At 34.5% G+C, this 17292-nt stretch overlaps 1 protein-coding gene across 1 annotated transcript in view; it reads left to right on the top strand.

The window, feature by feature from the left end:
- LOC145669230 (uncharacterized) overlaps positions 1-15522 on the top strand; it is a 400836-nt gene extending 385314 nt beyond the window's left edge. Inside the window, exons 4-5 of the mRNA XM_081737558.1 lie at positions 6592-6707; positions 14504-15522. Coding sequence (XP_081593684.1) covers positions 6592-6704 — 113 coding nt within the window. The 3' untranslated portion in view covers positions 6705-6707; positions 14504-15522. The remainder of the gene's footprint in view (positions 1-6591; positions 6708-14503) is intronic.
- Positions 15523-17292: the final 1770 nt, after the last annotated feature.

Here is a 17292-nt window from a genome sequence, read left to right as displayed (position 1 = left end):
CAAAATATGTTTTGTACTTGGTTCTTCATACCCGTCGAAAGCAACGATCACATTGGTTCCGTAACGAATATTTATGTATTTGATTTACCTATGACAAATTTCACCATAGATAGCAGGGCGAGGCCAATGTACTTGATGTAAAAGATCACCAGCATCGAGAACAAATGTCGGTTCTTGGGTAAGATATTGCTTAGGTCACACATCTTGTCAACGAAATATGTTATCTTTGACTTGGTTCCTTTACCCAATCCAACATTATCGAACAGAGTTTGGGAAAATGGAGACAACTCGTACCTCAAGCAAAGTTCTTGCTCACTCCTTAAAACGCAGGAAATATCTAGCTTCTCATTTTAGATAGTGTATATTTGTATGTATTTGATAGTTTCATAATAATCTGATTTGAAACAAATAAAATGAAACGGAGTAAATTAATTTTTAAGATGATACGCAGCATATTTAAAAATGGCGGTAACACATAAAAAAACTATATTAACTGAAATCATTTGAATCATGTATTATTTGTCAGGAAAGTAAATGTACACCTATTTTTCGAGTCTGGCATTCCTGCGCTCCATCCGTGGAGAGTATGAGAATTAAATCAATCAAATGTTTACTGAGGGGCAAAGAGAAAAGATTAATCTGAATAAGACATTGCAGAAGGGCACAGGCTTTGAATACGAATAGTGCATAGTGTAAATAAAGGACGACACCGAAAGAGAAAGCCAGAAACAGCTGTTAAACTTAGAAAAAAAGAGTAAAAATTGTCGAAGTGGGAACATAAAACACAAATACAACAAATACGCCGACATCTAAACGTTCACCACGCCATGATCTTGGTGTAGTGGTTAAGGTGCTGCCTTACAAAGGCAGGGGACGCTAGTTCGAATCCTCGTCAAGGACGTCTTTAAAAAATTTTGTTAATAATACATACAGCTCATGAGAGATGGTAAAAGAGGTCGTATTTAGTTTTTCCTAGCAATTATTATTGGTAATGTTTAGTACTGATAATACTTTTTGTCTTTGCGTATTGCTTTTATTCTTTTCTTCATTTCAAAAGAGAAGAATATCCGAACAAATGCCACTAAAATTCCTCATATTTTGAATGTAAACACCATTTGCAATTAGTAAAGAATAAAAATTGAACGTTTCGATGTAGGTGCAAAAAGTTTAAAAAAAAAAAAAAAACATGGAAGTGGACCATACTCATGGTTATTAAAAATACAATTTCTACATGCCTTACACCTCCCGACCACGTTTCTACGTTAGCAAGTAAAAGGTTTGTGTTTAGGTTAGGCTGGTCAATACGTTTTGCAAAGGGGCCCGGTTTAGCTCTGACGCACCACAGATGCGAGAAGGGAGCAAAACACTTTTTCTCTCTCCCTCTGTGTGTCTATTTATCTATCTATCTGTATATATATAACGCTATTTGTGAATGCCATAACCACCCTAATTTTCAGCGGATTGAGACGAAACTTGGCACAAACATTAATAGTTGAAATATCTTGAAGAGGTCGTTAACCAGAATAATCAGACGAAAATGTTCAAAATGGCAGCCCTTCAAAGTCTTAAAAACTTCCAAGGGATCCAAATTTCGCCCATAAATAGGTATTCAAAAAGTTTGAATAACTTTCCTCTTTTACTGAAATATTTGTGTGCAGGGACTTATTGAAATATTGGACTCGATTAATTGCATAAAGAAGGTTCTCGCCCTTTCGCTACGGTCAGGTTTTTTTTTTTTTTTTTTTTTGCAGGTGGGGTGTTATTTTCCTATTGGAACAAGATGATTGTTAGTGATGATATGAAATTACACATTGAAAGTGAAGTAACTTGTGAAACGTGTTATTTGAAAGAATAATATAATAAATGTGCTTACCCCTAACACAGAGAACTGTAAATCATGTATTTCATGTTCGGGAGCGTGAATTGCGAGGAGTGTTATTTGATTTGCTTTTAGTAACACATCGCATTGCAAATAAAGGTAGGCAACATTAGTGGTTAATAATAATAATAATAAAATAATAATAATAATAATAATAATAATAATAATAATAATAATAATAATAATAATAATAATAATAATAGGTGTTGTTTGTGGCAAGGCAATATCTTCCTCAATTCTTCTTCAAACGTAATAATTGTAACGCCATATCTCCCTTACAAACAAAATATTAGCAATTTATATCGAAAGAACGGGAAACTGTTGAGTGATGGGAGCAACGTTGCACAGTATGCACTCATAGTACTCAGAAAAATAAGCGATTTCAATGCAAAATGAACGAAGTCATTGTCATGGGTAGTCATGGAACCACGGCAGAGCCCTCTTTAGGCAAAATGTCGATAACTTATATCGAGAGAACAAGAGGTGTTGGTGAGATTGGACACCGTGGACCCATAAAGCGGATCGAAAAAATTAGGGGGCGGGCGCCAGCCAGTCTTACTTATTTCCACATAATAATATAAAATTATATTGTCGAAATACACACACGAGTTAGCTTGTAATATTTCATATTATTATTATTATTATTATTATTATTATTATTATTATTATTATTATTATTATTATTATTATTATTATTATTATTGTTGTTGTTGTTGTTTTACTTACCACTAATGTTGCCTACCTTTATTTGCAATGCAATGTGTTACTAAAAAGCAAATCAAATAACAATCCTCACCATACACGCTCCCGAACTCGAAACACATGATTTACAGTTCTCTGTGTTAGAGGAAATCACATTTATTATATTATACTTTGAAATAACACGTTTCACAAGTTACTTCTTTTTCAATGTGTAATTTCATATCATCACTAACAATCATCTTGTTCCGATACGAAAGTAACCCCCTCCTGCAAAATAAAAAAAGCCTGACCGTAGCGAAAGGGCGTGAACCTTCTTTAAGCGATTAATCGGGTCCAATATTTCAATAAGTCTGTGCACACAAATATTTCAGTAAAAGAGGAAAAGTTATTCAAACTTTCTGAATACCTATTTATGGGCGAAATTTGGTTCCCTTGGAAGTTTTTAAGAGTTTGAAGGGCTGCCATTTTGAACATTTTCGTCTGATTATTCTGGTTAACGACCTCAAGATATTTCAACTATTAATGTTTGTGCCAAGTTTCGTCTCAATCCGCTGTAAATTAGGGTGGTTATGGCATTCGCAAAAAGCGTTATATATATACAGATAGATAGAATAATAGACGCACAGAGGGAGAGAGAAAAAGTGTTTTGCTCCCTTCTCACACCTGTGGTGCGTCAGAGCTAAACCGGGCCCCTTTGCAAAACGTATTGACCAGCCTAACCTAAACACAAATCTCTTACTTGCTAACGTAGAAACGTGGTCGGGAGGTGTAAGGCATGTAGAAATTGTATTTTTAATAACCATGAGTATGGATTCGAACACTCCAATTCCATGTTTTTCTTTTTACTTTTTGCAGCTACACGGAACGTTCAATTTTTATTCTTTACTAATTGCAAATGGCGTTTACATTCAAAATATGAGGAATTTTAGTGGCATTTATTCGGATATTCTTCTCTTTTGAAATGAAGAAAAGAATAAAAGCAATACGCAAAGACAAAAAGTATTATCAGTACTAAACATTACCAATAATAATTGCTACGAAAAACTAAATACGACCTCTTTTGCCATCTCTAATAAGCTGTATGTATTATTAACAAAATTTTTTAAAGACGTCCTTGACGGGGATTCGAACTAGCGTCCCCTGCCTTTATAAGGCAGCACCTTAACCACTACACCAAGATCATGGCATGGTGAACGTTTAGATGTCGGCGTATTTGTTGTATTTGTGTTTTTTGTTCCCACTTCGACAATTTTTACTCTTTTTTTCTAAGTTTAACACTGTTTCTGGCTTTCTCTTTCGGTGTCTTCTTTTATTTATATTATGCACTATTCGTATTCACAGCTTGTGTCCCTCTGCAATGTCTTATTCAGATTAATCTTTTCTCTTTGCCTCTCAGTAAACATTTGATTGATTTAATTCTCATACTCTCCACGGATGGAGCGCAGGAATGCCAGACTCGAAAAATAGGTGTACATTTACTTTCCTGACAAATAATACCTTTAACTTAGCACCAAAACGACGTTCTTATCTCAGTTCTATGATGAGATATTATCGTATTGGCATAAATGAATGTATTCGCATGGCCGCCATATTGATGACGTCATTGCAGGTAGTTGCTCATATGCTGTTTTTGACGATTTTCTCAGGAGTCTCAGCGATTTAAAAAAATGTGTTAAAAGTTTGTTTTCCAAACTTTTTTCCGCCTTTAATTCTAAAAATATTCTCACATGTTTAGCGTAATCTAAGTGCTGAAAATTCAGCACCTTACTCTACATAAAATGGAGTAGTTCTCTTAATTGTTAAGATACAGAAATAATACAGAAAGGCGAGACTCTACTTTATAACGTTTACTTCTTGGTGTTTTTCTGTATATCTGATAATTTCATAGTAATCTACTATAAAACAAAGAAAATGAAACGGAGAAAATTAATTTTTAAGATAACAAAGGGCATATTTAAAAATGGTGGCAACACTTAAGAACGATGTTGGCTGAAATCACTTAAACAATTCTTTATCCTTAATTTGGCACCAGAACGAAGTTTTTATCTCAGTTGTATGATGAGATATTAGCGCATAAGCGTAAATAGTCGTAGTTGCGTTTCCGCCATATTGATGACGTCATTTCAGGTGGTTGCCCACGTGGGAATTTTGGGGACTTTTCTATGGAATGTCCGGGGAGTTCATAGAACGTGTTAAAATGAAATATTGCTTTCTAATATTTTTCCCCGTTTAGAGTCATTTTTGGCTTAATTTTCCTATGCTATTAGGGCTCCTTAATTTCAGTTATTTCCTATGACTATTGTTTTTTCCTTGTAGAATACTGATCTTCGCGTAATTCCTTACTGATAATTACAAATGTGATATAACTTTTTTCTTTCCAATATCAATTGGACTATATTTGCGTGTGTTTTAGATTATTATAGATTAAAATTCTAAACCTAATCAACTCGCTTAAATAAATGTAAAATCAACATTCTTGGTGAAAAGTTCGTAATTTTACATAGCTTAATAACTTGAGAACTTATGTATATAATTCTGGAGTGTGACGTATGACATTTTGCTAATTTAGATTCACTATTTAACAATACAAACTATCTAAATATCCATGTGAATTATTATTAACTGGATATTAATATTTATAAAATAGTTTGTTTCCTTGAGTTGATTGTTTAGACATTATTTTTGTGTTTACTACTAGAATAGTAATTTATTTCGGCCACTCAAACGTAGAGTTGAGTTGATTTTGAGTTTTACGTCCCGTTCAGCAGTGAGGGCTATATGAGACTTGGACCTACTGATTAACGTGGAATCCGAACCATATGAGCTCCCGCCGGGAATCGAACCCGGATCTCCGACCCCAAAGGCTCGTACGCTAACCGCCTAGCCACGAAGGAGCTCAGTTTGCTTTCTTTTGCTTAGGTTGTAGACTAATAGAAAGTGGACTTACTGTTAGATAAAAAGAAAAATTCAGAACTATTTTGCCATAAAGGCAAATTTAATAATTATTATTAGGCTCCTAAAAATTCAGTGCAACTTAGACTCGTTGATAAATAAATTAAAAAAAAAAAAAAAACTTACCTCTCGATACTAAACCATACAACTTCGAAACCTTTTTTTTTCGGTGCTCACGCCTTTGCCTGCACTTTGCAATGCTTTCGATTACTTTGCTGGGATTTATTAACATACATTATTGGTTCTTCAGTGTAACTCTTTCTAGCACTAGAGGCAAACGTTCCCTGTGCTTCCTTTACACAAGACTATCTTATTATTTACAAATTATTGGCAGAAGTTTCCTGTACTGCACCAAGAAAAGAAGTGCTGTTGTACTTGTGTGGCTTATTGAAAATCAGAGTAAATGGAAATTATGTGAGTAATGACATAGCTCACTTTTGGGTAGTATCTGGGAAGCCTTTCGGACATTTTGATTAGTTAATCGCATTTTTCAGCGTTCATCATTGGCCATTATATTCACGAGGTGAAGACTGGATTGGTATTACTCGTAGGACTTCCAGTTACTTTGTTGAAAATTGCATGCTTATAGTATTTAGTGAGAAAAAGTAAAATTATTTCGTGCTACGGAAACTGTTTATTCGGAGTTTGCCATGCCTTTTCCAGCATTTATGCTATATGAGATGGGGAAAGTGGAACCCGAAACACTATAACACGCTCAAATTTGTATGCTTTCCCACCGATAATTGAACTCGAAGCAGCATGCAACAAACGCACACGCGAGTCACTAGACCAGCGGGTAGGGTTGTGTGATAGGGAACCCAAATGGTTCCGTTATTCTGATCTTTCAGTTTCGAATTAAAATGGGTTGTTATTAGGACTAACCCCGTGCTTCAAAGAAGGAATAATAGGAGAATGTTTGCAATACTTCTTTTCCTTTCTTTACTTTCTAATTTATTTAAGTTTCATAAACTCACATGCTGGGTGATTAGAAAAAAATAAATTTGGTATCGTATTTCTAATAAAAACAAACTTGTTAATTGTTCTTTGTCTCTCAACAGGGTTCGGTAAGAAGGAAGCAGATAAACGCAGTCCAAGCTGCCTCAGAAGATGTGTAGATCAGGGAGTTATTCATCCAGTCCAGTGCCATTCACTGTGTAAACGTTCATCCTAACAGGTAGGCAATAAGAACAGAGTTCAGTAAAAAATGTCACACGCCATAGGACACGCCATTATTTAAGGTGGATCACTAGATGTTCTCGGTGCTATGCTAAACGCTGCTTGTATAGTGTGGCGTTGCCAGATAGTGTCGAGTGTATACTTATGCCAGATAATAAAGGAAGTTATCATGGAATTCGGCTTGGATTCTTACTGGAGAAATTAATGTTCGACCCTTATCGGAATTCTCAGCTAAGTTTCGTATCTCAAACTGCAACGTTAGAACCCAGGAATTTTCTTATGGTGACTATCACAGTAAGCGTACTAATTTGGTAACGACGCATTATGGCGTTCTACGCAAACTTCTCAAAATTTATTTCCTTAAATGTAAATTGATATTTAAATAAAATGTGAAACATAACACGAGAAACGGGCAAAAAATATATCTATTTCGTAATAAGATTGTTACTTTAAAATACATTACACATAGAGATAAACATTTCATAAAAATGAGCACTTCTAGTAAGATCAGACAGCAAGCGCCATCTTGTGTGCTTATTGTAAAACGAATAAAATATTTTCTTTTATTTGTTACCTTTTTCGATATGAGAAGGCACAACCAAATGAATCAATCTTGCGTTGTAGCTGAAACATAACTCTATCTTATAGTACAATATTTATAATATGTAACGTTTTACTGCGCAGTAGTTCAGGGAATGAGCTAAAATATGTGCTGACTTCCGGGTGGTGATCCACCTTAATAAGACAAAGTATTACATGAGAGAAATTTAATTTTAAAATATTATAAGTGTGAAAACAATGTGAAAAATATTTACGCTCTAGAAAAGTCCTATACTGTCCTCCTAGGGTTAATAAAGATAAAATTATAAAATTTTCAGATTAAAAGTTATGAAATTTTCAAACTCTGCTTAAGATGTGATATTGCATATTTTCGGATGCCTTGGGTGCTCGGTGTCCAGTTCATGAAAACAACAACGGAGAAAACCAAGAATGTATTAAATTCATAAATAAACCATTATATTTCATCTCAAAAAAAAAAAAAAAAAAACATAAATGAGTATGTATTACAAGGACATATCATATCACATGAAGCCCAAAGGAAATATGAAATTTTACGGAAAATCCTAATTCTAGTAATAGGATACTTACCCATACTGTATAATCCCTGTAGAAACGATATCAATTTCCGAAAACCTGGAGTAGAAACGTGTTTGACGTGATGAATCACCGGTTTGACTGTGCGAAAATGCACGACACCTGCAGAATTATTAATCCGATAAACAGGACCGTGCGAAATTGCTCGATAATGGGCACCGTGTGAAAATGCACGGAAAAACATGAAATGAGATCTTTGAGTTTTACGTCCCACGATTATGCCGGGTAGGCTAAAGGAGACCGATGATGATTAATGAATGAAATGGTGGAATGAAGAAAGTGGGAGGAAACGGGAGAACCCGAGAAAACCCACGTACATGGTGTTTGTCCACCACAAAGTTCACTTGGCGGGGGCTGGGATCGAACGCGGGACCCCAAGCACCAGAGGTGAACGCTCTACCACTGAGGCACAGCGGTCCCCGAAAATGCACGGAATCCAGTATCAATTTCACACGAATAAGTACGATGACTCTTGTAATTTTTCACTTTACAAAGAAATTCGTTTCTCCCTTTCTTCTTGAGAACTATGCATGAGAGTTCACACAAACGCATATCATTTTATTTAGCTGAATGCATTTGTCAATGGATATATGTCATCTTTGATCCTAAAAAATTATTTTAAACGCTAATAACATTGGAGGATTTGTTAATATTTTACTTTAAAATCTAGTGCACTTACTGTCAAAATCATTTGGAAAGTCTAATATGTAGAACCCAGGATCAGATTAATCCAGTTTCCATTATTCTAAAGAAAAAATGTTTTGGAACTCGAATACAAGTCTGGAATGAATTAAGTTCGTATGCCAAGGTATTGTAGTACTATGTTGTCCGAGTTAACTATGCATAAGAATTTTATTTGATATTTAATAAACTTGAATTGCTACATAAATGAAATGTCAGGATGTTCATAAGTAGCGTTCATCGCTGTTGGTGATACGCTATCAGGGCTCCAGAAGCATGTTGAAACCTTGCGTAATCTCATCATCTCTGATGGCACTCAGGTCATCAATGTTACCGTTGCGCATGGCTACTATCAGGGTGTCAACATACTTCCGGAGTCTTGGCTGCATGGCATCCACTGTGATGAACACTATTTATAAACATCCTGACATTTCACTTTTGTGACAATTCGGGACAAACGCTTACTCATATTTGATTCGGCTCTACCTGATTTTAATAAATTCACGATGACGAACTATACTGATAAAAAATAATGACCAGATTGTTATAAATATTTTTCTATGAAGATTCTACGTTTGAGTGTGAGCTCCCTCGTGGCTACGCGGTTTGCGTATGCGTCTTTATCGTGGGAGACCCGGGTTCCATTCCCGGCAAGAGCTCATGTGGTTCGGAGTCCACGTTAATCAGTAGGTCGACGTCTTATATAGCCTCGCTGCTGAACGGGACGTTAAACTCAAAATGAACTCAACTCTACGTTTGAGTGACCGAAATAAATTACTATTCTAGTAGTAAACACAAAAATAATGTCTAAACATCCAATTTAAAGCTTGATATTTATCTCACAAATGAAACCATTAATGTATCGTATAAATATGTTAACTGTATTAACGTACGCTTTATATGAGCACGTGTCATCTTTAAACGGTAGTCTTTTTTTTTAGTTTGCAAACTCTTAGCAACATTTGTAGGTTATCAATCAGCTGATCACGACTATTGGTTTGACCTCCTCCTTTTACGCTTGTTACACACTACTGTGTTTTACTGATAGTACACGGTCAACAATATTGTTATTGGATTTTCCTGTTTTGCGAGAACGTTCGTGACTTCCGTGACGGCACTGCCAAATAGATTAACATGTTGATAAGTTTGCCTATTTTGCAGTTTAACTGCTATTGAAGAAGTGAATGTCGATATCACACTCCTATACTCTTCGTGTCAACGTATTCATTCTTCTCTCCTCCTCTCAAAAATATAGAAACCTTGTGTACCGTACCGTATATTACTTCTTCATTATTTATTTCAAGTGTATTATCTTCTCTGAATCATTAGTTATAACTGTCAAACTAAGAGAAACTTGTGATTTCATCTCATTTCAAAATGTGCAATCCGTATATGTACAGGTATGTTCTTCTGAAAGAGATACTTCCGAAAACAACATAGATACTTACATGAACGTATACATTCTTCACACTAATCTCAGTAATAACTATGGGAAGATTTTGATTGTATTTAAGAAGATCTAAGAAGTGTTCTTTCAAAATATTTCTTGGCAGATTACGGTCAAACCTCCCACTCGAATGATATATATGTGACCCTCCTAGTTTTGAGAAGGTGTCATTGAGATGTCCTACTACGGGGTCTCTCAACCTGATGATCACATTTCCTACGAGCGGCAAAAGTCAGTGCTCCAAAGGCCCAGTGAGAGAGAAAACAGAATCTTTCACAGCTTTCCCTCAGGAGTCCGTCCTGAACCCGCCCCTGTGCGAGAGGAATACTGAGAGGTCACGAAAGGATGTGAAAGTGATGAATGTAATTAAGATCTAGCAGGGGAAATGTTTTAAGATTATAATAATTATTTTAAATTTCTTACTTTGACAGATGTATATTTATTTCCATAGTTATTAGACCTCCCTAGCGTACTTGTGTGGTTAGCGTACTTGTGTTCGGCACGAGAGACTCGGTTATCATTCCTGGTAAAGCTAATGTTTTTCGATCCCCACGTTAAGGTGTAAGCCCACGTCTCATATAGCCTCGGTGCTAAAAGGAACGCTAAACTCCAATGTATAAGCTCCGTGTTGAGAAAGTGATAACGCCAACCAATCAGAACCGTGTATTTCTATTACTTCCCCAAGTGAGTCCTCGTAATAATAGTTTAAAATCTGCAAATTGCATATACGGTAGCGACATCTATTGGTATCATGTATCAGCAACCAACGCAAGTAGTGACACCTATTAGCATAACTATTTATTATTAAAAAATATTAGTGTGATCAAGAATGAAGAGCTGAGAAGTTTCCTTTTTATAATTATTATATGCACAAACAGTACGAAATATTTATATAGATTTGAAGAAAAATAATAAAACGAAACCATTCAATAAAAATCTCAGTTCAATTCAATCGAGAAAATAACACTTTCTGACATAAGTCAATGTGCTGGAAAGCCGATATAGCGCATGTATTCAACAACACATAATGGTAAAAAAGAATATATATTAAAAATAATTTCCAGGGGGAAAAGCAACAGAATACAATTACGGTCCAGTAAAGGATTAGTAGAAAATATTTTTCTGCTGTAGTTTTCTGTTTGTGTAGTGTTATAAACATAGATGCATCATGTGTATATTTGTATCATGCATTTTTCGCTTTTACCTTTGAATTCAATTCTAGAAATCGTAGAAATGTGAAAATATCTTCCAAACAACAATGCGCTTTGATGACAAGTTCAGTTGGTGGAAGCCCTGTAGGTGCAATGAACACGTGTTGATATGTGACTTCTATTATGTGTTTATTTTCTGCGTATTTTGTTTGCCTCTCATGTGTCGTCAGTCAGCATTGGATCTTTAAAGTCAAAAGGTTGGAGGTCATGAAACAACCTATTTGTTTCAATTGTTCTCTCTTTAGCATATATTTCTCTTTCTTTCTTTTTTTCTTTTTTCTTTTCTTTTTTTTCTTTTTTTCTTTTTTTTGCCTGTAGCGCAATTGTTTCATTAAGTGGGGGCTTCTCTTCCGATTTGGTAACTTATTGAAATTCTATTATCGAAGCTGACAATTTTAATATAGATAATGTACTGGAATTTAAAAATCAGAAAAGTGAATTATTTTGAGATAATTGTTGGAATCAAAATGTCGGAGGAAACGGGAAAACGTCGATAAAGAAAACGGACATGATGTCGATTACTAATTCACCTATGACCTGGGATTCAACCAGGGAATTCCTTCATACAAAATGAGTGCTCTACCACAATTTTTTTCTTACGTAAAGTTAGCTGATTTGAAGTACGTTTCTGTGTAACTTGTTCGTTTTTTCTTTATACCTCCTTTTTTCTTCGTTTCTACTTAATTTTCTTGTATTTTCATCTTGACAGTTATTGATTGGGTAAATTGGAGTTTAGCGTTCCTTTTAGCACCGAGGCTATATGAGACGTGGGCTTACACCTTAACGTGGGGATCGAAAAACATGAGCTTTACCAGGAATGATAACCGAGTCTCTCGTGCCGAATACAAGTACGCTAACCACACAGCCATTAGGGAGGTCTAATAACTATGGAAATAAATATACATCTGTCAAAGTATAGTTTCTCTCATAGTTTTTGATGCTCTATCGAATGCAGGGTTCAAAATTGAAAAAAAAAACGCAAATGACAGACAGACGGAGACAGACACACAGACATAGAGAATTCAGTAACGAACTTTTTAAGTTCATTGAAAATTTGGGTTGCCAACTATACATTATTAGTATTATTATTTTGTGCTTCGGCAAAAGCTTTAAAAGTTGTAATGTTGGTGAGACATTCCCATAATCTATATAGCTACACTGTTTTCCAAAGCGTTGTACAGGACATTTCCACTTCCAGTATTATTTAGTGTGTCTAATCAAAAATCCTGGCTTTAAAAGCCATTACTTAATGAAAAGTATAAGTGAAGTTTTTTTTTAGTCGCCACGAGTACGAAATGACACATTAAAACTGATAATTGAGGATACCAATTCGGACCCGGACCCAAGAGGAACGGGAATGGGGAATGGCGGAAACTTCATAACGAGGAACTACATAATTTATATGGTTTACCCAACATTGTTAGGATCGTCAAGTCTAGGAGGCTTAGATGGGCGGATCATGTAGCTAGAATGGAAGAAAGTAGAGACGCTTTCAAAGTCTTGACTGGAAGACCGATCGGAAAACGACCATTAGGAAGACCTAGGCGCAGATGGGAGGACAATATTAAGATGGATCTCGCAGAGATTGGAATACGGAGTGGAAGCTGGATGCAGTTGGCTAAGGATAGAAGTCAGTGGAGAGCTTTTGTGAACGCGGCATTGAACCTCCGGGTTCCATAGGCCATAGAGTTAGTTAGTTAGTTAGTTAGTTAATTGAGGATACTAATTGATTCATTTTCAAACATTTAACTTAAGGCTATGTTTTGCCTGCGAAATTAAGTTACTGCAAATTTTACATTTTTTGTAGCTATCTCGCAAATAAGTAACATTTACCGAAGAATGATAAGTTGATAAATTTATGTTTTTATCAAGCATTCTTAACACGATTTCGAAACGAAAAATCCAATTGGTAGTAATTATAAATGAAAGTATTTTATGAGAATTTCGCAATGGCTGACTTTTGGAAGTAGGTAGAATATTCCAGTTAAAGGTATTTGATAGGAAAATAACACTATCAAAATATCCACCTGATTATTTTCTAGGATATCTTACTTAGTTTTGAGATATTTAAGGAAAAATGTGAAATTAACTGCAGTTTCATTTCGCTGGAAAATGTCTGTTGAGAATTGATAGCAAAATGTTAAAACTAATTAATTATATTCAAATTGTTTCCAAATTGTATACTTTTTGTTAGAAAAAAATGAACAACCAAATATATTTAGTTTTTGGAAAGTTTTTTTTAATATAGCATAGTGCTTTGATTACTCATCACATTAATAGCAAAAACAACGAAAAATGATGTGACAGTAATGACCGTAATGGTAATGACATTACTTGGTTTTCTAAAAGTTCTTATGAATAATTGCACTGATAGAAGTCGCAAGGAACCAAGGAAGAGCTATGTCTAAAAATATTACCAAACAGATGCAATACAATATTTTTACAGTACAATTTTGTATTACGGTAATGACATATAGATAACATACTCATCTCATCTGTAGACAACAGCAGCAAGGAATCTTCAAATGCTTTACTCTCACTCCTATGTGCATTCAAGCGATCCGAAGGATACGAGACACAATGTGCGTTTGTTTTGGATGCAATTTTGCCAAACAGAAAACATCAAAGAAGAAATTAGGTGGTTGCGGTAATAACACAAAAGACTAGGGACACCAATTTTTATCACAATATCATTGCTTAAAAGAAAGAGAGAAGTAAAAAAAAACCTTGTTGCATAATATAAATGAACTCATGTTCTCTATTTAAAAAAATAATGAAAGAAATACAAATTTGCACTCTAATTACCATTAAATACAATGTGTTATCATATCTGTTGCTTAGGACATGTGACGGTAATGACATTTAAGAATAAAATAGTGAATTAAATAGGACCTATAGTTTGGAAAGGATAGTTCAAACATATTTATGGAAAGCAAATTAGTGTGACATACAGTACTTGTACACATAAAAAATATGCATTATTTTATATAAACCTACAAAAATAATTTTAATAAGCGACTTCAAATTTTTCCCTAATTGTGAAACGACCCATTAATTCTTATCGTAACTGTATATATTTTTTTCCTAAGGTTCATTTTCAATACATACGTACATTGATTTTTTTTGTCAATACATATAGTATGTTACGTATATTACTTACGATTTAAATTTACCATTATTTACGTTCAGAGTTCTTAAACTAATATTAAACTTTAAGTGTTTGTTTCTGTATGATATTTAGATGATCAGACTTCAATATCCTGTATTAACTGATAGCATGATTTTCTTTTCTCTTTGCAGATTTGTTTATTTTGGCTCCCGTGCCCCGACGATGAGGACAGCTGGCGATTAGAGCCCCTATCCTGGTTGTCCAATCAGATCCCCTGTTGGGACCAGTTCCAGACGAAATAAAAAAATGAGGCTGGCGTCTGGCAACAGATACCCAACAGTCGAACTACCCCTTCCTTTTATATATTTAAAACAATAATTTAACATTTATTTTCGGTTTCTTTCTGAGTGATCAACGATTCGTAATGTATTATTAATTAATTTAAATATGTATTTCGGTTTGAAAATAATAATAATAATAATACTATAACAATAATATTATAAAAAAGAAAGAAAACGAAAACAGAGAAATATGTTGGTATTGTGATCTCGATGTTATTTTAAATAAAAAATAACACAAGTTCTTTGTGTGAAAATTTATTTATTGCAATCACGTGACTCTCACTTCTCATGTTCTGTTTATAATTGTGGTAAAACTAGTCCATGAAATATAATGTAATAAGTGTTAGAATGTTTCTTGTTAATTGCACAGCACTTATGATAATAACCGTTCCAAGTAATATTCATGTAAGCCAGTGAGGGGAATGTATTAAAAATGTTGTTTAACGCACATTCGCCATGTTGTCTAATATTTAATTACTGATTTTTTTCTTTTTGTGGTGATACAGTTGAATTTGTTCTGCATATAATTAATTTTTCATCGAGATTACAAGACCTTTACTTTGCACACTGCCTTGAAGATCTTGTAAGAAAAAATGCATCCTATTTCTAAACCAAAACAAATCCTGCTATTGAAATAAGCAAGACAATTTAGGACATATCTTTTTTTAAAAGAAACGAAAAATATGTGCTTTTTAATAATAAAAAATGAGACACATTCAAACAATATCTATTCAAACATTCGAATAATATATCCCATTGAACAAGGCAGAAAATTTTGAACAATAATAACAACAAACAATTGTATTGATAACTCTCTTCTAATTCACAATAAAAACGAAGTGGATGGTGATGCAATTTTTATTTAAAATAATGTATTTTTTCTAACGTAAATACCTTTAACTCTCCTAAATGAATGTAAGTGATGGTTATAATCAAATATTAAATACATAGATAACTTCAGGCAGATGGATTGTTTCAAAGCTAGCTCACAAAAAAAAAAAAAAAAAAAAACTCAAGGATACATTCTGGATTTATTTTTTTATTATTATTATTTTTTAATGTCCTAACGAGCTTATCATATTATGAAATTTGATTTGGCATTTGCTTGCTGGAACAGAAATGGGACCTCAATGAGAATTGAAAGCACCAGGAATCAAATTGGCCTTAGTATATCAATGATACATTTGTTATAGATTATTTATTATTGTTACAAGTATTTCGCGTGAAAGGATACTAGTACTATAATGTGTAAATACTTCCGACTTGGGAGAGGCTAGCGTGAACCAACGACTTCGCTACATTGCGGATCTGATGTTACGACCTCCATGTCGGCTGCCATTAAGCAGGAAAGTTCCCATTCCATGAAGCCTGAGCGAATTCTTGCGTCGCATTTGTAGGAGTGTAAAACAACAAAATAGATCTCATCTCCAACGGGAATCAAAATTGTAGCAATCAATCTCAAATAACTGTTAAAGTTTAAAACATTGCTACGTATTAGATTTATATTTTATTCAGTTATCCAGTTATCTTATATACGTAATAACATGATATATTGCCATTTGAAAACTGAGTTGGCAAACTGTATTATTTACAGTGTTGATGATAATTCTTTTGGACAGCCTCTATAGCATGTATAATGTTACCGAAATTTCTTATAGATTGCCCAAATACATTTGAAGTTATTTTAATTTAAGTTAAAATTTTATCATTATCTGGGTTCACGTCTATCAAATCTTTATTGTGTCATACCTTCATTATTTATGTTCAACAACTACAGCTTTGGAATATGTTACACCTTCGGAGGGGTTTTATAAATCTATCAGACTATAAAAAACCCATTTTACAGTTGACAAGGATTCCTGGTTAGCAGCATTTACGTTGTGCAACCCTGTGTTCAAAGAGATCTTAGGGGTCAGTTGTTTCCATCAGTGTCATGTCCCATTTCTTCCTATTGCGTGCAGAAATTCCTGTTGCATATTCTTTCCAGTGCAGAAATTCCTATTGCGTTCTGTGTTACAGGGTTTGCAATGGATTTAAACGTAGCTATAAGTGGCTGGTTTAGAGTTGCACTTCTCAGATAAGTGACCGTATGGAAGCGGTAGACTGTGACTAAAACTAGGATATGGGTTGCTGTGATGGACTACGTCTAATCAAGGGTATGTCATAACATTGGTTTGTTCAAAGTTAATGCAGGATTTTGAGGCCCTACATATCAACACACAACTTATATAACAGGCTGTCTGTCAGATTTGTAATGTTAATTGTACAAGTTTATGTTTCGCGCTATTTAAGCGTTTTTCCCTAGTTAGATGGGGTTGGCTTTTCAGATTGCTGTCTTCCAACTGTTTCTATCTTGTGCCATATCCACTGTTTCACCTCACTGCACCATGCCGTTCTTCACACGATATCTCCACTTCTTACTTAGCTCGTTCCCCAATCAGTTCTATAGCATTACTCGGTGAGCTAAGTATTCCGAAGATTTTCTTCTTACATGTCAAAGCCATCTCAATCTATTCTCTTTCAATTTTTCTAATTCTGATCTCGCCTTTATTGGTCCCCGGATCACTTTATCCTTAACTCTGTTCTTCCGCATTATTCCACACATCCACCGCAGCATCTTCATGTTCGGAACATACAAT

Source organism: Thermobia domestica, chromosome 13, assembly GCF_964235325.1.
Source record: "Thermobia domestica chromosome 13, izTheDome1.hap1.1, whole genome shotgun sequence".
Classification (NCBI taxonomy): Eukaryota; Metazoa; Arthropoda; class Insecta; order Zygentoma; family Lepismatidae; genus Thermobia; species Thermobia domestica.
The sequence above is the reverse complement of the archived record's forward strand: the minus strand, read 5'-3'. Positions and strand labels throughout refer to the sequence as shown.